This window comes from Callospermophilus lateralis, chromosome 4 (assembly GCF_048772815.1).
Source record: "Callospermophilus lateralis isolate mCalLat2 chromosome 4, mCalLat2.hap1, whole genome shotgun sequence".
Classification (NCBI taxonomy): domain Eukaryota; kingdom Metazoa; phylum Chordata; class Mammalia; order Rodentia; family Sciuridae; genus Callospermophilus; species Callospermophilus lateralis.
Genome location: NC_135308.1, coordinates 54,599,743 through 54,621,866, shown reverse-complemented (window position 1 = coordinate 54,621,866; position 22,124 = coordinate 54,599,743). Strand labels below are relative to the sequence as shown.

The 22,124-nt window shown below is 35.7% G+C and overlaps 1 protein-coding gene across 1 annotated transcript in view; it reads left to right on the top strand.

Moving 5' to 3' along the window:
* The first annotated feature begins 4,602 nt into the window (after window positions 1–4,602).
* The window catches only part of Kcnu1 (potassium calcium-activated channel subfamily U member 1), a 166,743-nt gene continuing 149,221 nt past the window's right edge, over window positions 4,603–22,124 (top strand). The window contains 2 exon segments of the mRNA XM_076855278.1: window positions 4,603–4,797; window positions 7,348–7,467. Coding sequence (XP_076711393.1) covers window positions 4,603–4,797; window positions 7,348–7,467 — 315 coding nt within the window.

Here is a 22,124-nt window from a genome sequence, read left to right as displayed (position 1 = left end):
TGAAAGTAACTCCATGAGATCTGAAGAGAAATTAAATTGGATTCCAAGAAAATTTCTGAAAGACAACACCCTTTCATCAAGAGTCACTCCAAAATGATTCAATCTTCTTCTTCCTCTCCCCTCATTTTTATAAAGAATCCTTTTGACACCAGGTGTGGTGACAATGCCTGTAACCCCAGCACTTGGGGGGTTGAGACAGGAGAATCCAGAGTTCAAATCCACCCTCAGCCATGGTGAGGCACTAAGCAATTCAAGGAGACCCTGTCTCTAAAAAAAAATTCAAAATAGGGCTGGGGATGTGGCTCAGTGGTCAAGTGCTCCTGAGTTCAATCCCTAGCACCAAAAGAAAAAAAAAATCCATTAGAGGAATGAAGTCAGACACTGGAATATGATAAGATGTTTTCAATCTGTCGTATAAATAATCCAGGACTATAGGAAAAAGTTTCCCTAGTATGTAGACCCTGAGAGAGAGCCCAAACACCAGTCTGACCTTCTCACCCTACAGATAAGAAGGTTAGGATCCAGGAAATATAGGAAACTTCTCCAAAGTCTCTACTTCAGATGTTTACCAACAAATTCTACAGAAAATATAAACAAAATTTAAGGTATCTACATGGATTTCAAATCAAATTGTATTATTTAGAACACCAGCCTTTTCAGTACTCTTCCTTTCTAAAAAAACAGACCCAGACACCCACCCTGGACATCTAGCTATGGCATTTTAATTCCTATCACAGTAGGACATCTTGTTGTGGACCATCCACAGGGACAATAGAATTCAGAAAGGACAAGTTTCAGTAAAACACGGATCCAAATAAATAGGGATTACATCACATTTCTTCAAAGACAGGCTTTCTCACTCTCCCTATTGGTGAAATTAAAGAGAGAAGTTAAAGTGAAAATGAAAACCAAAGGTGGAGTTAAGAAATCACTTGGTGACTAAAATCTGCCCATGCACAAACCTGGAGGAACCAAGCTTTTCATCTTTAACATTTCCCAAGTGATAAGCACATTCCATCAACAGAGGTATTTACCCCAGAGACAGCTTACATGAGGCAATTCCACCACCACTCAAGAGCTCTGAAGGAGGCAATTGTTTTCAGCCTTGGCTTTAGACCCAGTTCTGTAATTGTCTACTGTGTGAATGGCAGCCCAAGATTTCATGATGAGTGTTTGGTCAATGGTAATGGATGATCTTTGGGAACAAGAAATAAACCTACTTGTAAAAATAGCAAAAGATAATGTCACAGAATTTAATGAATGGATTTGGGTCCTTAAAAGATAACATTGCAACATCATCTATTGCTTTCAAAAGCATTGCAAACATACATATGCGTACATTCATGAGTACTATACTATGCATACTGTAGAAATGAAGTTCTTACTTTCCCAGATAGGCCATGTTTCTTGAAAGGGTAAATCATTAAAATTAATCATTTATTCAATCTCATTATAAAGTATAATTTTTACAGAAAAATCTGAGTACCCAGAGGTAAATTACAGAGTTGTCTACAAAGTGAAGCAAATTTTCTAATTAAATGACTGATATGTTAAAAAGAATTCATTTGAACTTTACAAAATACAAACAAAAATACTTGACAGCAAGCATAGTCTTCGTTTCTTAGATTTTATTGCAAGGGCTTGGCAGCAAATAGCCCCAACCAAAACCCAGAAGAACCATCTAGAAATCCAAGGTCAACTTGACGACTCTTTAAAAAAAATACCATTGTCCAGAGTGTGTCTTCAGTCTAATAAAGCCTCCCCTGGTCTCCCCACCTATTGGATTTCATAATCTAATCATTTCACCTCTGAACATTCCTGTGCTCATGCAGGAATTTGGGGGGACAACTCATATCGAAACTGTAACAGTGAATAACTTAGTTTACAGTCCCTGAAGATTCAGTATTTCATTCACCTGACATATATTTGAGTATGTATAATTTATTCATTGAATCAACAAATATTTATTAAGTTCATTGCATCTGCCCAGTGTGTGCCAAGTACCATATGAGATGCTGGGTACATAGTGATTAGTAAAACAGGCGATGTACAGTGCTTGTGGAGTTCAGAGTCTTGGGAGAAAAGATATGAAGTAAACCCAGTGGGAGGCTACGAAGTGCAATGAAGACAGGCTCAGAATCACATTAACAGATAACAAGGGGCATGTGGTGGGGTTTTCCTTTCCCTTGGACGGTCAGAAGGAAGTGCTGGGACCTGAAGAAATGGAGAGCTGAAGTGTGACAGGGCTGCCTCTAGAGCCACAGGTGTACTAGGCAGAGGGGACAGAGGCAGTATGCTGCAAAAGCCTGAAGAAGAAAAATGTTTCTATGTTCTCCTGGCTAGGAGGAGGTGGTGTGGCAGGAACACAAAGTAGCTGGAGATTCATGGAGTGCAGGGTGACCAGCCATCTCAGTTACCTCAGGACTGAGGGCATTCCCAGGGCACTGAGCCTAGGACCCTTCTGGAGAACTGGAGACTTTGGGTCACCTTAGGTTCAGTGAGTTAGAAGATAACTTACTTTGAAACCGCTTGCATGCTTTTTGTCTCCTATGCTGAAGCTAATAATGTTATTATGTCGATAGCAGATTATTAGAGAAACAAACCACCTAGGTGTTTGAACTGAATCAAATAGGGAAAAGGAAAAAGATGCCAGGAATACCTTCGAGAGGATTAAAATTCTTTGAAAATATTGAGTGGCAGAAATCAAGAAAATGGGAAAATAAATTGGTGGTGATAGCTTAATCATTACCTGAGAGTAAGCAGACAAAGGGATATGGATAAATTTTGACTTGAAAACTCTGATCTTGTTGTCTAAATAACTACAAGTGTGTGTGTGTGTGTGTGTGTGTGTGTGTGTGTGTGTGTGTGTGTGACAGAGGAAGAGGCTGGGAGGAGAGAGAGAAGAGGAGGGAAAAGAGGAGGAAGAAGGGGAGGAGGAAGAGGAGGAGGAGGAAGAGGAGAGAGGGGAGAGTTCATGCATGTCTAAAGAACAAATGATTTCTTCTTCCCTTCCTTCTTCTCTCACTCTCTTTCCCTTATAATCTCTTCCTTCCTTTATAATCAGTGCTACTAAGAAAAGGAACTGACATGATACTGGCATTTTTTGTTGTTATTCTTTGTTTTATGCTTTTCAAAGTATGTCCATGCTATATTTTTGAATCTTGACAATGATTATACCAAGTAGGTATTGTCCTTGGCATCAAATAAGACCGTGAAAATTAAAGTGATTTGGTAGACATTTACACATTAACTCAGCAGAAGGACCCAGGCTAGAGTTCAGGACTTCTAACTGCTAGAGTTAGAAGAGTTCATCCTAATCTCACCCTAGCTCAATGACAAGATGCTGTGAAAATGCAAGTGTCAAGGAAGGAAGTATGACTGGCAGCAGTTCTAGGAATTGCTCCTGCTCCCTTCAGAGAATAGCCTTCCCCAGAGCAAAGTCATGGTGGGCTCCCAAGGATCACATGAGTTCCCCTGTGTCTCATCTGCTCATGTCAGGTCATCCTCCTAGTGACTGGGGCAAACCAGGCCCTCCATCAGACTGACATTTCAACTGCCACCTGTGTATACTGTAAGGTATGATATTTCTCATACCTCTGAAAACACCTAGATAAAATAAATTTCTCCCATTTTGAATTTTACTTCTGATGGGCCAATCATTTTTCTCACAGTGTAAGAATAAAAGCAAGAAAGAGGAGGGTCTCCAAAAGAAGGGATAAGGAAACCCAATATATAGGCTTAAGTAGTAACCAAACAATGATTGCGCTAGTAAAACTGCTCTTTACAATATCTGTGCTCTATGATAGACCTATCTCATTCAAAGGAAAATAAAAAAAAATTATTTCAATTTGAAGGCATCTTGTTTTCTCAAAATTATATTTATTTAATGAAAACAGCATAATGTGCTGATAACATGCATACCAGATGAAATGGTTACTATAGTCAAATTAAAATATACATCTCACATCTCAAATTAAAATCACATCTCACCTTTGCATGTGGCCAGTGCACCTAGCATCCACTATTTTAGCAAAAATTTGGAATATACTAAAATATTATTAATTATTCTTTGTGTTACACACTGGATATTTAGAACGATATATCCTACATATCTACAACTTTTTAAAAGATAAAAATTTGAAGCTTTCCTCCTCTGTCCTTCTGAGATTATTGAGGGTGTGGCATGCTGTCCAATACAGAACCAACTCATCCACATGCATATATGGGTTGAATGTTATTTCACCCAAAAAGTTGTTTGGGGATTGTTTGATAAAATAAGCCAAACAGTTAGCTAGCTACCAAATCAGTAGGATCATGGTCCCAGAGGATGTGGTTCCCTTGAGGTCAGACAGAATGAATGTAACCATCAGATCTAGCAATCTCATCTTCTGACTACCCATATGGTGAGGTCCTAGCAGTCCCCAGATGATGACCAACTTGAAGCCTGCAGCATGGTTGCATGGTGGATGGAGTCCTTTCCCCCAGAACTCCTCATTGGTTGTCATGCAGCATTCAGATGCTGTAATACAATGAACTCTACTTCCTGGAACGGTTTCCATGCCACCATGACATCACAGAATAACCCGACAATTCTGTCTCCTGATGTATCAAGCTAAGCTACAAGAGGAAAATGGGGAAGAATTTGGGAAAACGACCTGCACATCTGAGGTCCAGGCAGCGTTTATCCTCTCCTCCTTTGTGACCTTCTTCAGTGGACTCATCATTTTATTCCTGTGCAGATTACTCTGGAGAATCATAAAAAAAGGAGGAAATTTCCAGGGAACCGGATTTGTCTTGGTCAGTTTCCTTATTTGGGACCCTCTGTAGGAAGATTAGTGATAGGTTTGGCATGTGTTTGTGTTGAACAAACAATTTAGGCTTCCCTCAAATTTTCAGGCTAATCTTAGGGAGATAGGTCCCCAGGCCACCATTCCAAAGCTTGTAGGCACAGGGCCCTGTTTTCACTCACTCACCATGGGGGGAAACAATGTCTTCTGTTTCTGATGATGAATGTCAGTTCTGGAAACTGAGGTCACTATTCTGACAAAAAAAAAATGTCCATAACTATAATGTCTGTACCTCTACTTATAATCTTAAAAAGATAATTGTTCTAGGTACCACAGGGCACAGGGAGGCAAAAAGGAACAAGATATTAATGTCACCCTCACATTAGTAAATCATCCACACTTATGTGCTCACATGAGTATGCTGTCTCACGTGTACGATGCCAACACAGTACAACTACATCAGCCACAAACACAGACAATTTTTATACCCAAGTCAGCTTTGCAAGTGTTGTTGTTGTGAAATAACAACTGGCGAATGATGATGATGAGAAAAAAGGACACCTTAATAAGAGGAGGCATTGCTTAAGAGTTTGAAATAAAGCTCTCAATGCTGCCTCATGACTGTTCTATGACTAACAGTCAAAGGCAAAGTGTTTTACCATGCCCTGTGTAGTTTTCTTTCCAGTTTGTCTCTCAAATTTTGTTTTGTCTTCCCAACAGTTTATAGTAATTTTCATATAATAGAATACATATTACCTGTGCTTCGTAATTAATATAGAAAAATTTGTTTAAAACATTTAACATGAAAGAGCAATATAAAATAATATAATGTACAATTATGCAGTAAATTTTTAAGGTTATGGGTAATATGCAATTTAGGTTTCTATAAAATGTAACCAATGTTGAAATGTATAAATTTTATAGCTGAGTTCACTCTAGTAATAATTATTTCTACATTAAAGAATTTAAGCAGTGGCACAAAAATATGGGAAAAAATTCTGAGATACTGACTTAGGTGTAAATAGACACGGTGAATCTGCCTCCAGATATCTATTTTTTGAAAACTATGCAACAGAATTTGTAGAATTTTAAAAATCTCCTGAGTCCTGGTACAGGAAGTATTTCTTCTTCTTCTTTAGATTCATTTTTATGTAATGGTGAAAACGTGAACATATTTGTCAGTTCATATTTATTATATTTTTTATTTCCAACTTTGGGTATAATTCAGTCCAGGTATGTCTTTTAATTTCAAATATTAAACAAGTGTTACAAAATGTTAAGAAGCTGGATGTAAGCAGCCAGAATACTATGGGTTCTGCTTTCAAATTTAAGGACGATGTTTGAGAAAGTTTGAGTCTCTTCTCAATAATTTGTTATATTTAAATAAGCCTAAGGAAAAGTTGGCTAAATGCAAAAATGTCACAAATCTTGTTACTGTGAAAAGTTCTTTTAAAAATTATTTGGAGAGTTATAATTTTCCCATTCTCAAGGATTTACTACCTCCATAAGTATGATTCAATTATATCTTGGAGCCAATTTTTTTTCCACAGATGGTGCCTCCAGTTTTAAGATGAAATTCAAATGAGTATTCCATATTAATGCCATATTAAGTATTTTTGATAAAAATCTATTCTCAGACAACGTCTCAGGAATGCACATGCTGAGTCACATGTATTCAAGGACAAAATCATTGATCAGGATGTCAACTCCATCAGACTCTTTTAATGAGGCTTCCCTACATACCACTCAGAAAATATAAGTATAAAAACTGAATGATCTTGAAACCCTGGCTCCATGTAAAATGAGCTTTTCAGAAAATCCAAAGGACTCGGTCAGCTTGCAGCTGCCCTTATTATTTAGCATCCCGCTCTCTGACTGTTCTAGACTCTGTTAACAGACATGGACACTTGCTCTTGGGCAAATTATTTCATTCTTCTATAACCTGGTTTCTTTAGCAATGCAAAATTGATTTAATCATACCTACTCTACCACATACTATTATGATAACATTTCAAGTACAATAAGTAGAGGTGTTCTGCAGATGTAAGGAAAGATGATGAATTGGGGAGAATATGATACCAGGTGAGAAAGCAAGGGCAACAAAACATTTTTGCAACCCTCCACCCTCCTTGTTGTTAAAAAAAATCATATATTTGAGCAATCACTTAAATATAAATTTTTCCTTTATAAATTTTTCCTTCATCCGTGTATTTTGATGGAAATATGTAAAAACACTCATTCCCGGAGCAGAAAGCAGCTTGCTGCTCTCAGTTCTGAACATGACAGCCATGTCCGTTTGGAGGGTCTGGGGCTCAGAATAGGCATGAAAGGCATGCATAAAGACTGCAGAATTCAGAACGAAAAAAGCTGTGCAGAAAATTCAGAGAGACAAACCCATTAAGATACATTCTATGAGATACTGGATAAGCACCTTTGATGTTCCCTGGGTTGGGCAAGGTAGAGTGAACTCTGGCTGATACCATGATAAGAGCCTTCATCAACAGAAATAAGGCAGATAGCATTCTCTGAGTTGCATCTCTGTTGATTTCTTTGTTTATAGGATTTCCTCTCATCGGGTAGCTTTCACAGCAGTACTTTAAGAAGGCTTTATTTTTATGGAGTATTCCGTGATCGTATAGAAATGTTGCTTTCAGCACAGACCTTTGTGGGGCAAGTGCTGGTAAGTATGTTCTCAATGTTAACTTGCTAATGGACTTAAGCCACAGATATGATTAAGGCTCAGTATGTGTAATTTTTCACCCAAATAAGCATCTACTATTCTAGTGGTTTTACCTCCCCACCCCACCTCCCTGTGTCTGCCACTTTCTATCCATTCTTGTGCTTTACTTATCTCTGTACTGAATATAATACTGAGCATTAGGTTTTATAATATTGCTAGATGTTTACAAGAAGGAAAGCTATAAATTAGGGCAAAGGTTGTGTGGATTTTATTCTCTTTATTAGTAGATGGATGAATATTTTTTCAAAATTGACATTTGGTGAACTAATCTAGCCTAAAATGTACACCTACTTTCCCCTTCTTTGATTCCAACAGACCTCTTTCTTTTTTCTTTAGTACACAAACTAGCTTTTTTTTTTTTTTTTTTTTTTTTTTTTTTTTTTTTTTTTGCCTCTCCATGATTTCCACTGCTTTACTTCTTATTGTAATTTCAGTAACTTGAACATATTACGACTTAGTTTAGGCATTGTATCCTCAGGGAATCATACCTTATCCCCACAAGTCTAAAAGCCCCTCCTCTAGCCTCTGTTAAATCCACTGGACACTGATATCAAAATTATCTAGACACATGCCTTTCTGCCCTAGTGCACTGTGAACACCCTGAGAAAAGACTGTGTCATGAAAATGTGTATTTCCCATGGTCTGGGAATAGCAGACGCCCCATCAACAGACATTGCAGTGATCATGATTTCAACAGTACAGTTTGTTCTAAAGCAATAACAAGGAAACTCCTTCTATGATCTGGGATGTGCTGCCATCAGATGGTGATATAGTGGAAGTAGGCTCACATGATCTAAAGATCATACTTTGTTCTTTATAATTAGCAAAAACATGGCTCTTTTCTAGTTGGTGTTGCTGATTCAGGTATAATCAACTGCTAAAGTTTGCTTGGAAGTATATAAGTAAAAGTGCTTTCATTAAAGCTGCATGAAATGGTGAATCATCCGGGAGTGTGCCTCCCTTTCTTCTGTCTTCTAAAGTTTTAGTTTCTTTTCCTGAAATCCCTGTGGGTATGACCTGTTGCGGAGGATTATGCGATTCTCTTTGATTACATTAAGGATTTCTTGGTTAGGATCTCTTAAACTGTTCAAGTCGTATTTGACTATGTGAGTATATGTAATACTGGGAAGGACATATTAAAGGGCACTAGAGGGAAGCAGAAGAAATCTTATAACACCCACCATAGGAGCATTGCCTATGGGGGCAGGTGAGAAAGAACTTATCATTGATTGTGCACCAGTAGAAATTCCTGTAATGATGGGGAAAATGTCCTTTCAACCTGTAACATCTAATAATGATCTAGTTGGAACACCAGAAGACATGTAATAAATGTTAGATTAGAATAAATACTCTATCTGAAAAGGCATAATTGAGTTTATTAGAGGTTCCAAGTCAATGTCTAGGAAAGAATGAGAAGAGAAGGAAATGGATTTTAGATTTTCTTCCTTCCTTCTATTTGTCTTTTCTCTGTTTTCATAGAAATTCCCTTACTTCTTTAAACAAATGGTCAACCACATGCTAGGTCAGTACTCTAGACATGATAAAAACTGTGGGCAAGAGACTTGAACTTAATTCTGGTGGTGAAAGAGGTGATAAATACATACCTAAATCAATAAATTCAGATGCTGACCCATAGTATTATGAATGATGAGTTTGCAAGTTGTGCTTGTTAAGGAGATAGATCACATTAGATAAAGTGATAAGAGAAGAAATCTCTGAAAAGGCAAAATTTGAGCTGAAACATGAAGAACTAGTAAGCTAATGCAATTGAAGAGTGAAGGGAACAGGATCGCAGATAAAGGAAACAAACTTGTGGAAATAAAGAGCTCAGGTTACCACAAGTACCAAAAGAAGTTTCATAGTCTTAGAGACCATGGAAAGTGGGAGACAGTGAGATCTGAAAAGAGACTGGAGATTAGTTCAAGGGCTTGTGCTTCACAGGAAGGCGACAAAGTTCTCAAAAGGAACCATTGTATACTAATGTAAGGGAAGCCATCTAGGATCTAATAGCATGAATGGATTGACATGATCTGATCCTGTTTTTAAATTAAAGAGGCACTAAAGATTGAAAACAAAGAAATCATGGAAGGTATACTGGCAAATGACAATAGAAATCAGTAGAAAATTTTTGATATCATGTAAGTTAAATTCACAGCAAAAAAAAAAAAAAAGCATGCCAAGTAACACGTATTCATTTTCTAGAACTCACTCACTTAACAAAGTACCACCAACAATGGCTTAAAACAGCAACAATGTATTGTCTCATAGTTCTGCTGGCTAGAAGTCCCAGATCAAGGCATTGACAGTGTCGTTTGCCTGTGAAGCTCAGTGGAGAATGTTCCATGCTTTTCTCCATGCCTGTATTCTGTCTTCTGGAAATTTGCTGGAAATCTTAAGACTCTTTAGCATGAAAACACATCACCTTTCCCTCTGCCTTTATGTTCACATGGTGGTGTCCCTGTGTGTGTATGTATGTGCATGTGTGTGTTTGTGTGTCTGTCTATTTAGCTGTGTCCAAACTTTCCCCTTGTATGAGATCACGGTCACGTTGGATTAGAACCCATGGTGTGACCCCATTTAACTTGAGTGCATCTGCAACAACCCTAATTTCAAACAAAATCCTATTCTGAGGTCCTAGAACTAGAACCTCAACCTATCTTTTTGGGGAGGAATATAGCTCAACATGTAATCCTTGTAAAGACCAACATATGACATTATGAATATTATCACACCAAGAATATAACTTCAAAATAATTCATAAGTAAAATTACAAAGATGAAAAGTGTAATATAAAAAAATCACATTGGTAGTATTCGATTTTAGTTCACTTATTTCATATTAGAACATACTAAATCAAATAATAATCATTATAAATACAAAGACTAAAGTAGCTTAATTAATGACAGTTTATTGAAATGATTAATATCCATGCTCTGAAAAGAAAGATTACTTTTACAAATGTTTATGTTTCATTTGTAGACTTTTGGCATATGTAACAATGACAACTATAAACCTTAAAAAGTAGAAGCAGGGACTGGGATTGTGGCTCAGTGGCAGAGTTCTTGCCTTGCACATGTGAGGCACTGGGTTCAATCCCCAGCACCACATAAAAATAAACACATAAAATAAAGGTATTGTGTTCATCTATCACTAAATAACATATTTTTTAAAAAGTATAAGCAGACAATATCACTGTACACCATGCAATTAAATATATCCAAAGAAAAGTAAGATATCAAAGACCTAACAGTTAAGCCTGTTTAAATGACTTTTGAAAAATTACAGAATATTTAGAGAGTAAAGGCAAGGAAACTATTAGATATCCCTTGCCCCTGTAGTATAAATTGGAAGTTGTTCTGAGTTAAATTCATAACATGTAAAAGTTATTTTGCTAAATATAAAATAATTAAAATAAATGAATTAAGCATTAAACTAAAAAATTAATGAAGACAGATTAAATTCAAGAATAATAAATTAAAAATATAGAAATTAATAAGCTATAAAACAGCTGACATTACAAGTGAACAAAATTTAGAAAATCATTAGTGTAATCAGGGGAAAAATTACAAATACTTGAATTAAGACATTAAAGTGAGAAAATAAATACAAATAACAAGGAAATTAAAAGATACACACACACACACACACACACACACACACACATGCAATTAAGTTTAAAAACTGGATGATTCCCCATAACAATGTAAATTCTCAAAACTGTCCATAAAGAAAAGAAACTTAGACCAAATATTTTTTTAAAAAGTAAAGTTGTCAAAGACCTCTAATTATCACCATTATGCACCTCTCCTCTCCCTCCTGTGGGAAACTGATGGCTTCAAGGTGTAGCCCAACAAATTTTCTGAGTGGATATCTCTAATACTAATTAAACAATTCCTGAACAAAGAAAATAAAATAAAGTGCCCAGTTTTCTTTTTCAATGAAGAAGGCACAGTGTTTCTATCAAAACCACCAAAAATAGCAAATAAAAAAATCTACAGACAAATCCCCTTAGTACTTTAAGAGAGGACTTATGGGTTACTACCCAAGGAAGAAGAACAAAAGGAAGGAGGTGGAGGGGAAGTGGTGGTGAAAGAAGAAAGGAAAAAATAAGGAAAAATTGAACAAGAAGGAGACATCCGACAAATGAAAAGAAAAGAAAATGAAAATTATCTTCCAAACAGATGTCTTCTTGAGAACTTTTAGAAGACAACAGGACAAGACATCAATTAGCTGTATAGGATCTATGGGCTTGAAGTTATGGTGCATCACAAAGCATATTTTTATAACCATGACTTGTGGAAGAAATTTTCTTCTGAATTTAATTCTATATATGGCCCTGTTCTCCTATTCTTAGACAATATTGTCTTCCTTTTTTTTTTTTTTTGGTTGTCATTAATTGTGTATATGACTATGCTTCTCTTTCATTTTTGGCTAGAAAATTTAGAATCGAAATTATGTCATTATGTCTTATTTTTGGCAAGTATATCCATTTTTAGCGTAATTCTCGCATCATTTAGTGCCTCTATGCTGTTTTTCTGTCTCCTCTGAATCCTATTTTTTCAGGTAATCTGGGATTCTGTGTCTTTGTATTCTGCCTTAAATCCTTTATGCTGATGCATAATCTTTTCTGTGAATGTGTAATCCTCTCAGTAGATGAATAGGCCTGAGCAGCAGCCGCAGCTCCAGTTGTTAACCCTAACACACAGGATAACTAGCACCAATGGAGCAGCACAACTCATTCAGAAATGAGAACAGTTCAAAAATGATGCTGGAAAGTGGGTCAAATAAAGATTTATTTTGCCATTTTTTACTGATTTTCCTTCTACAGAGAAAAACAAACAAGCAAACAAACATGAAACATGGGAAAAGATCAGTCTCTTACTACGTTCTTCACGGCCACTGTGTGTTTTAAAATAAAATAAGCCTGTCCACCAACTTGAGACAAGTTGTCTCTTTACCTATATTTTTTGTAGATTTCTATTCATTATTCTATAGTCTGAATAGATACTACCAAGCATCAAGGATTTATTTTGGTGAATGGCATAAGATTGTACTCTAGTTTAGAGATCTTTGTCATATATAAAGAAAAGACTGATAGGAAATGTTCCACCATGCTTACATTAACTTGGTGAAGTAAAATTTTATGAAGTGATTTTGTGGATAGCTGCACTGTTGTATTTATATGCACATAATACCATATTCAACAAGTACAAAGGATACATTATAAGAGCTTCCTCACCCCAAACCAAGAAGCAACCACTGCTTTGAGTTTCTTCACATCTGAAAATGCTCAGTAACATTTTCTTTAGGGGTGTAGTCCACTTAAGACAACTCAACTCCTCCCTTAAGTTATATTTATAGAACTATAAACGTCCAAGTAGTAAAATATTTTACTCCTGAGGCAAACCTTGTAGCGAGCAAGTCTAGTTATGCCCGGGAAGGTTAAATCAGATCTGAATTCAAGCTAGTTCATGGATACTGTATCTTTAAACAAGGATACATACTTCCCTGAGGAAGGGGAAGGAAGACAGGTAATCAGCAGATGTAGGTGGGTGTGGACAGGTGCAGGTATTCTCCAACTTTCTTAGTTGTTATTTCCTAAAATCCATCTATCTGAATAACCCTCATGCCAGTTCTTTTTCCCCAAACCCTTTTAATAGTGCATTTTATAAAAGAGAGCTATCATCATTACCTCCTTTTGATAAGTGGAAATTATAACATGGGGATGAAAATGTTATCTATAGAATTTCATGAAGAAGTTAGTTAATATATGAGGATGAGTTAACATAATATTTATATGAATTCATAAGTGTGAAAATATACAACTAGTGTATATAGGTAATAATTATTATTGATATTTACGTCATCAAGCTACCTCAGTGTTGACATCTATAAATATAAAAAGACTAATATTGATGCTGAACTCTGTCTCATTCTAGAAATAAGTAATATTCCTCTGTGCATATATTAATTTTTGAAAATCCATCTTTTGGTTGGATTTTCTATAAAATTTTATCAGTTTTTAATAACATCTTTATTGCTTTGATCAACTTTCTTAATAACAATTGTAACAAAAATTCAATCCAGAAGAAATTTATGAAATAATATTTAAACACAGATATCAGGAAATTTTGATTATCTTTTAAGTTTCTTAGGCTGCCTAGAGATTTCAAACATGTACCTGCATTTCTGCATTGGATTATTATTTGTTAAAGATGTTAAACAGTAATTACCAAATCAACATGATATTGTATATTATAACCACAATGATCATAAGTTTGGGATTTCTTTGGTTCTCTTGATGCAATTATTAATAGAATCTCATTTTCAACAACTTATAGTTTTGCACAATAAATTATATAGCTATATTAGTTTTAATAAAAGTTTTGATTTTTAACTCTACAGGACATTTTCCAAGGAAAAGGAAACAATGAACATAAAGTGTCTTTGAAGGGTTCCTTAACTGCGCAGTAGATTATACTCCACCTTTAGTTAGAAAGAAACATCTCTCTTTCTTCTCTCCCTAATTCATACCTTTCTTCTTCTCACTTGATGTGCTATAATGGTACCTTTTGATTTCATTTAACTTCCCTGCAGGTTTATATATTTCATGAATCTCTTTTTAAAAATAGTTTTATTCATCAATTCTATATACATATTTATACCACACAGCCATTGGATCTTCAAACACAGAGCTCGATATCATCACTGGAACAGCTTTGCTGAGTTCTCTTCTGAACCCTTTTCCTAAACTCATCCTTCTCCTCTGTCATTTCCACCAGAGGCTTGTTGTGGTAGACTCATCAACTGGGTATCCTAGTATTAAAGACCATTTTGTCTCTACCTAATATGACTTAGGCCAGAAGATACAGGACAGCACTACATACGTCTAGTGACAAGCCCCACCATCCTGGTGTAGTCTCCTCCCTGGGAGACAACCATTCCAGATGACCAAATTTCCCCAGATTCTTGAGTTTTGTTTGATTTATTAGAATATTTCCTCAGAGTATTTCTTTGACTGTAGACTTTGGAAAAAAAAAGTTGTTACTTTTTATTAGTGCCTGGTTCATCTTTAAAGTTGTGTTAAATTTAATTTTGATTTCTTCTTTGATTCATGATCACTTTAGAGGAACATTGGAGTATGTCTTCATTTTCCACAAGAGGGGCTTTTATTGGAAGTAGGGTGGTTATTCTTTCTACTTTGGTAGAAATTTATGGTCCAGAGATGACATTACTTGTATGATTTCCAGTTTGTGGAATTTATAAGAAATTCTTTTTAAATTTTTTTATTTATATGTGACAGCAGAATGCATTATAATTCTAATTACACTTATAGAGCACAATTTTTCATATCTCTGGTTGTATACACAGTATATTCACACCAATTCATATCTTGTACTTTGGATAATAATTATCATCACATTCCACCATCAGTAATAACTCCATGCCCCCTCCCCTCCCTTCCAACCCCTCTTCCCTATCTAGAGTGTGTCTATTCCTCCCATGCTCCTGTTCTCTGTCTCACTATGAATCAGCCTCCTTATATCAAAGAAAACATTTGACATTTGGTTTTTTGGGACTGTCTAACTTCACTTAACATTATCTTCTTTAACTCCATCCATTTACCTGCAAATGCCATGATTTTATTCTCTTTTATTGCTGAGTAAAATTCCATTGTGTATATATGCCACATTTTGTTATCCACTCATCTATTGAAGGGTATCTAGGTTGGTTCTACAGTTTAGCTATTGTGAATTGTGCTGCTATAAACATTGATATGGCTGTGTCCCTGTAGTATGCTGTTTTTAAGTCCTTTGGGTATAGACTGAGGAGAGGGATAGCTGGGTCAAATTGTGGGATCATTCCCAATTATTCAAGAAATCTCCATAATGCTTTCCATATTGGCTGCACCAATTTGCAGTTCCACCAGCAGTGTATGAGTGTACATTTTTCCCCACATCCTCGCCAACATTTGTTGTTATTTGTCTTCATAATAGCTGCAATTCTGACTGGAGTAAGATGGTATCTTAGAGTAGTTTTGATTTGCATTTATCTAATTGCTAATGATGATGATGTATTTGTTAATTGTTAATTTGTTATTTGTTAATTCATGTATTTGTTAATTGATTGTACATCATCTTCTGAGAAGTGTCTCTTCAGGTCTGTGGCCCATTTATTGATTGGGTTATTTGTTTTTTTGGTGTTTAGCTTTTTGAGTTCTTTATATGCCCTAATTATTAGTGCTCTATCTGATGTGTGAGGGGTAAAGATTTTCTCCCAAGATGTAGGCTCTCTATTCACCTCACAGATCTTTTTAGTTTGAGTCCATCCTATGTATTGATTCTTGATTTTAATTCTTGTGCCAAAGGAGTCTTATTAAGGAAGTTTGGGTCTAATCCCACATGATGGAGATTAGGGCCTACTTTTTCTTCTATTAGATGCAGGGTCTCTGGTTGTATTCCTAAGTCCTTGATTGATTTTGAGTTGAGTTTTGTGCATGGTGAAAGCTAGGGGTTTAATTTCATTTGTTGCATATATATTTCCAGTTTTCCCAGCAACATTTGTTGAAGAGGCTATCTTTTCTCCAATGCATGTTTTTGGCAACTTTGTCTAATATAAGATAATTGTAATTTTGTCAGTTAGTCTATGTGTCCTCTATTCTGTACCATTGGTCTATCAAGGTGCCAATACCATGCTGTTTTTGTTACTATTGCTCTGTAGTATAGTTTAAAGTCTGGTATAGTGATGCCACCTGCTTCACTCTTTCTGCTAAGGATTTTAGCTATTCTGGGTCTCTTATTTTTCCAGATGAATTTCATAATTGCTTTTTCTATTTCTATAAAGAATGTCATTGGGATTTTGATTGGAATTGCATTAAATCTGTATAGTGCTTTTGGTAGTATGGTCATTTTGATAATATTAATTCTGCCTATCCAAGAGCAAGGTAGATCTTTCCATCTTCTAACATCTTCTTTGGTTTCTTTCTTTATTGTTCTGTAACTTTCATTATATAGATCTTTCACTTCTTTTGTTAAGTTGATTCCTAAGAATTTTTTTAGGCTATTAAGAATTGGGTAGTTTTCCTCATTTCCCTTTCTGAGGATTTGTCACTTATATACAGAAATGCCTTAGATTTGTGAGTATTGATTTTATATCTTGCAACTTTGGTGAATTCATTTACTAGTTCTAGGAGTTTTCTTATGGAACTTTTAGGGTCTTCCAGGTATAGAATCATATCCTTAGCAAATAGTGACAATTTGAGTTCTTCTTTTCCTATATGTGTTCCTTTAATTTCTTTCATCTGTCTAATTGCTCTGGCCAGTGTTTTAAGAACTATATTAAATAGAAGTGATGAAAGAGGGCATCCATGTCTTGTTCCAGTTTTTAGAATGAATGCCTTCAATTTTTCTCCATTTAGAATGGTGTTGGCCTAGGGCTTAGCATAAATAGCCTTTATGATGTTGAAATAAGTTATGTTTCTAGTGTTTTAAACATAAAGGGGTGCTGTAGTTTGTCAAATGCTTTTTCTGGGTCTATTGAGATGATCATTGTGTATATATGCCACATTTTTTTAATCCATTCATCTACGGAAGGGCATCTAGGTTGGTTCCACAGTTTAGCTATTGTTAATTGTGCTGCTATAAACATTGATGTGACTGTGTCCCTGTAGTATGCTGCTTTTAAATACTTTGGGTATAGTCCGAGGAGAGGGATAGCTGGGTCAAATTGTGGTTCCATTCCAAGTTTTCCAAGGAATCTCCATACTGCTTTCCAAATTGTCTGCACCAATTTGCATTCCCAACAGCAATGTATGGGTGTCCCTTTTCCCCCACATCCTTGCCAAAACTTATTATTGTTTGTCTTTATAATAGCTGCCATTCTGACTGAAGTGATATTGTGTCTTAGAGTAGTTTTGATATGCATTTCTCTAATTGCTAGAGATGATGAACATTTTTTCATATATTTGTTGATTGTTTGAATAACCTCTTCTGAGAAGTGTCTGTTCATGTCCTTGACCCATTTATTAATTAGTTATTTTGGTTTTTGGTGGCATATATACACAATGGAATATTACTCAGCAATACAAGAGAATAAAATCATGGCATTTGCAGGTAAATGGATGCAATTGGAGAAGATAATTTTAAGTGAAGTTACCCGATCCCCCCCCCCCAAAATGGTGAATGTTTTATCTGATATCAGATGACTGACTCATAGTGGGGTAGGGAGCCGGGAGCATAGGAGGAATAGACAAACTCTAGATAGGGCAGAGGGGTGCAAGGGGAAGGGAGAGAGCAGGAGCTTAGCAATGATGGTGGAATGTGATGGACATCACTATCCAAAGTACATGTGTGAAGACATGAATTGGTGTGAACATACTTTATATACAGAGATATGAAAAATTGTGGTCCATATGTGTAATAAGAATTGTGATGTATTCTGCTGTCACGTATTTAAAAAATAAAATCAATTTAAAAAAGAGAAGATTATATGATTCTTATTGTTAAGTCTATTGATGTGATGAATTACACTTATTGATTTCATATGTTGAAACAATCTTGCATCCCTGGGATGAATCCCACTTGATTGTGGTGCATGATCTTTTTGATATGTTTTTGTATTTGATTTGCCAGAATTTCATTGAGATTTTTGCATGTATGTTCATTAGAGTTATTGGTCTGAAGTTTTCTTTTTTGATGTGTCTTTGCCTGGTTTTGAAATCAGAGTGATATTGGCCTCATAGGATGAGTTTGGAAGTGCTGCCTCTTTTTCTATTTCCTGAAATAAATTGGAGAGTGTCGGTATTAGTTCTTCTTTAAAGGTCTTGTAGAACTCGGCTGTGTATCCATCCAGTCCTGAGCTTTTCTTGGTTGGTAGACTTTCGATGGTGTCTACTATTTCGTCACTTGAAATTGATCTGTTTAAATTCTGTATATTATCCTGATTAAATTTGGGAAAATTATATGACTCTAGAAATTTTTCAATGCCTTTGATATTTTCTATTTTATTGGAGTATAGGTTTTTAAAAATTTTTCAATGCCTTTGATATTTTCTATTTTATTGGAGTATAGGTTTTTAAAACAATTTCTAATTATTTCTGTATTATTGTAGTGTCTGTTGTGATATTTCCTTTTTCATCACGTATGTTAGTGATTTGAGTTTTCTCTCTCCTTCTCTTCATTAGCATGGCTAAGAGTCTGTCAATTTTATTTATTTTTTCAAAGAACCAACTTTTTGTTCTGTCAGTTTTTTAAATTGTTTCTTTTGTTTCAATTTCATTGATTTCAACTCTGATTTGGATTATTTCCTGTCTTCTGCTGCTTTTGGTGTTGATTTGTTTTTCTTTTTCTAGGGCTTTGAGATGTAGTGTTAAGTCATTTATTTGTTGACTTTTTCTTCTTTTAAGGAATGAACTCCATGCAATGAACTTTCCTCTTAGAACTACTATCATAGTGTCCCAGAGATTTTGAAATGTTGTATCTGTGTTCTCATTCACCTCTAAAAACTTTTTAATCTCCTCCTTGATGTCTTCTCTAACCCATTGTTTATTCAGTAGTATATTATTTAGTCTCCAGGTATTGGAGTGGATTTTATTTCTTATTTCATAATTGATTTCTAATTTCATTCCATTGTGATCTGATAGAATGCAGGGTAGTATCTCTCCTTTTTTATATTTGCTAAGAGTTGCTTTGTAGCATAGTATACGTTCTATTTTAGAGAAGGATTCATGTTTGGAATATTCTATATATGTCAGTTAAGTCTAAGTTATTGATTGTATTATTGAGTTCTATAGTTAATTTTTTTCAGCTTTTGTGTGGGAGATCTATCTAGTGATGAAAAAGGTGTATTAAAGTCACCCAAAATTATGTGCTGTGGTCTATTTGACTCTTGAACTTGAGGAACTTGAGAAAAGTTTATTTGATGAACATAGCCACTCCATTGTTTGGGGTGTATATATTTATTATTGTTAAGTCTTATTGGTGTATGGTTCCCTTGAGCAATATGGAGTGTCCTTCTTTGTCCTTTTTGATTGATTTTACTTTGAAGTCTACTTTATTTGGTATGAGGATGGAAACTCCTGCTTGCTTCCACAGTCCAATTGAGTGGTATGGTTTTGCATGTGGTGGTGTGGTTGGGAGGATTCATAGCATTATACATACATCTGTAAGATTTCTTCTTTATATTTCTACTTTATTTGGTATAAGGATGGAAACTCCTGCCTCCTTCCACAGTCCAATTGAGTGGTATGATTTTTCCCAACTCTTCACCTTCAGTCTGTGAATGTATTTTTATATCTATGAGTTGTTTCTCTTGGAGGAAGAATATTATTTATTTTTTTTAAATTAATTTTTATTGTAGGTTGTTCAAAACATTACATAGTTCTTGATATATCATATTTCACACTTTGATTCAAGTGGGATATGAACTCCCATTTTTACCCCATATACAGATTGCAGAATCACATCAGTTGCACAACCATTGATTTACATATTGCCATTCTGGTGTCTGTTGTATTCTGCTGCCTTTCCTATCCTCTACTATCCCCCCTCCCCCCTCCCCTCCCCTCTTCTCTCTCTACCCCCTCTACTGTAATTCATTTCTCCCCCTTATATTTTTCTTCCTTTCCCCTCACTTCCTCTTGTATGTAATTTTGTATACCCCTGAGGGTCTCCTTCCATTTACATGCAATTTCCCTTCTCTCTCCCTTTCCCTCCCACCTCTCATCCCTGTTTAATGTTAATCTTCTTCTCATGCTCTTCGTCCCTACTCTGTTCTTAGTTACTCTCCTTATATCAAAGAAGACATTTGGCATTTGTTTTTAAGGGATTGGCTAGCTTCACTTAGCATAATCTGCTCTAATGCCAACCATTTCCCTCCAAATTCTATGATTTTGTCATTTTTTAATGCAGAGTAATACTCCATTGTGTATAAATGCCACATTTTTTTTTATCCATTCGTCTATTGAAGGGCATCTAGGTTGGTTCCACAGTCTTGCTATTGTGAATTGTGCTGCTATGAACATGGATGTAGCAGTGTCCCTATAGTGTGCTCTTTTTAGGGGAAGAATATTATTGGGTCTTTTCTTTTCTTTTTTTTATCCAATCTGCTAGTCTATGTCTTGATTGGTGAGTTTAGGCCATTCAGGGTTATTATTGAGACATGATTTGTATTCCCAGCCATTTTTTATTTATTTTTGGTATTTAATGTGATTTGGTTTCTCCTCTGAATAGATTTTCCTTTAGTGTAATTCTTCCCTCTTCTGATTTTCATCATTTTTTTTTCATTTCCTCTTCGTGGAATATTTTGCTGAGGATGTTCTGTAGTACAGGCTTTCTAGTTGTAATTTTTTAACTTTTGTTTATCATGGAATGTTTTTATTTCATCATCAAATCTAAAGGTTGGTTTTGATGGATATAAGATTCTTGGTTGGCATCCATTTCTTTCAGGGCTTGGTACATGTTGTTCCATGATCTCCTGGCTTTGAGGGTGTGGGTTGAATAATCTGCTGAGATACGAATTGATCTCTCCCTATATTTGATCTGATTCCTCTCTCTTGCAGCTTTTAAGATTCTATCTTTATTCTGTATGCTAGGCATTTTCATTATAATGTGCCTTGGTGTAGATCTTTGTAATTTTGTACATTTGTTGTCCTGTAAGCCTCTTGTATTTGGTTTTTCAATTCATTTTTCATGCTTTGGAAATTTTAGGATATTATCTCATTGAAGAGATTGTGCATTCCTTTGGTTTGAAACTTTGTGCCTCTATCCCAATAACTCTTAGATTTGGTCTTTTGATGCTGTCCCATAATTCTTAGATGTTCTGTTCATTGTTTCTAACTTTCTTCACTGTGTGATCAACTTTATTTTCCAGATTGTATACTTTGTCTTCATTATCTAATGTTCTTTCTTCCAAGTGATCTAGTCTGTTGGTTATACTTTCTATTGAGTTTTTTTTTTTTTTTTGATTTATTGTATCCTTCATTTCAAGGATTTCTGACTGATTTTTTTTTCAGGGTCTCTATCTCTCTCTTGAAGTAATCTTTTGCTACCTGTATTTGGTCTCTGATCTCATTGTTTGAGTGATAAATTTTTGCTTGTATTTGTTCATTTAGGTCATTTTTAATTCACATATCATTTAACCTTCTAAACTCCTTCTCTGACATTTCATCAACTTCGCTGTTTATAGATTCTGTTATTATAGTGCACTAGCTTGTTTGGGGTACTTCCCTCCCTTGTTTTTTCATGCTGCCTATGAGTCTTCCTTTCTTGCAGCGTGAATCTGAGAAATTACAGTTTCTTCCCTATATTCCTGTAGTACCTGTACAGATTTTCTGTACCTCACCTTGATGTTGGGCACCAGACCTGCTGTGTCCCTCAATGGATGCTACTGCATCCTGTGTCTGGGACCTGTGTAAGTTGGAGTGGGTTGGTCTGGGCCACTGGGCTTGACCTCCAGTGGCAGTACACTGGTCAGAAGGGGCAGTCCTGCACCAGAGGCTAGGCTCTGGTGAGTGTCACCTACCAGGAAAGGGATGGACCAGGTGTGCTGTGCACCTGGGCCCTGCAGTGGCCAGTGTGGGTGGATCTGCTCTGCTTTTT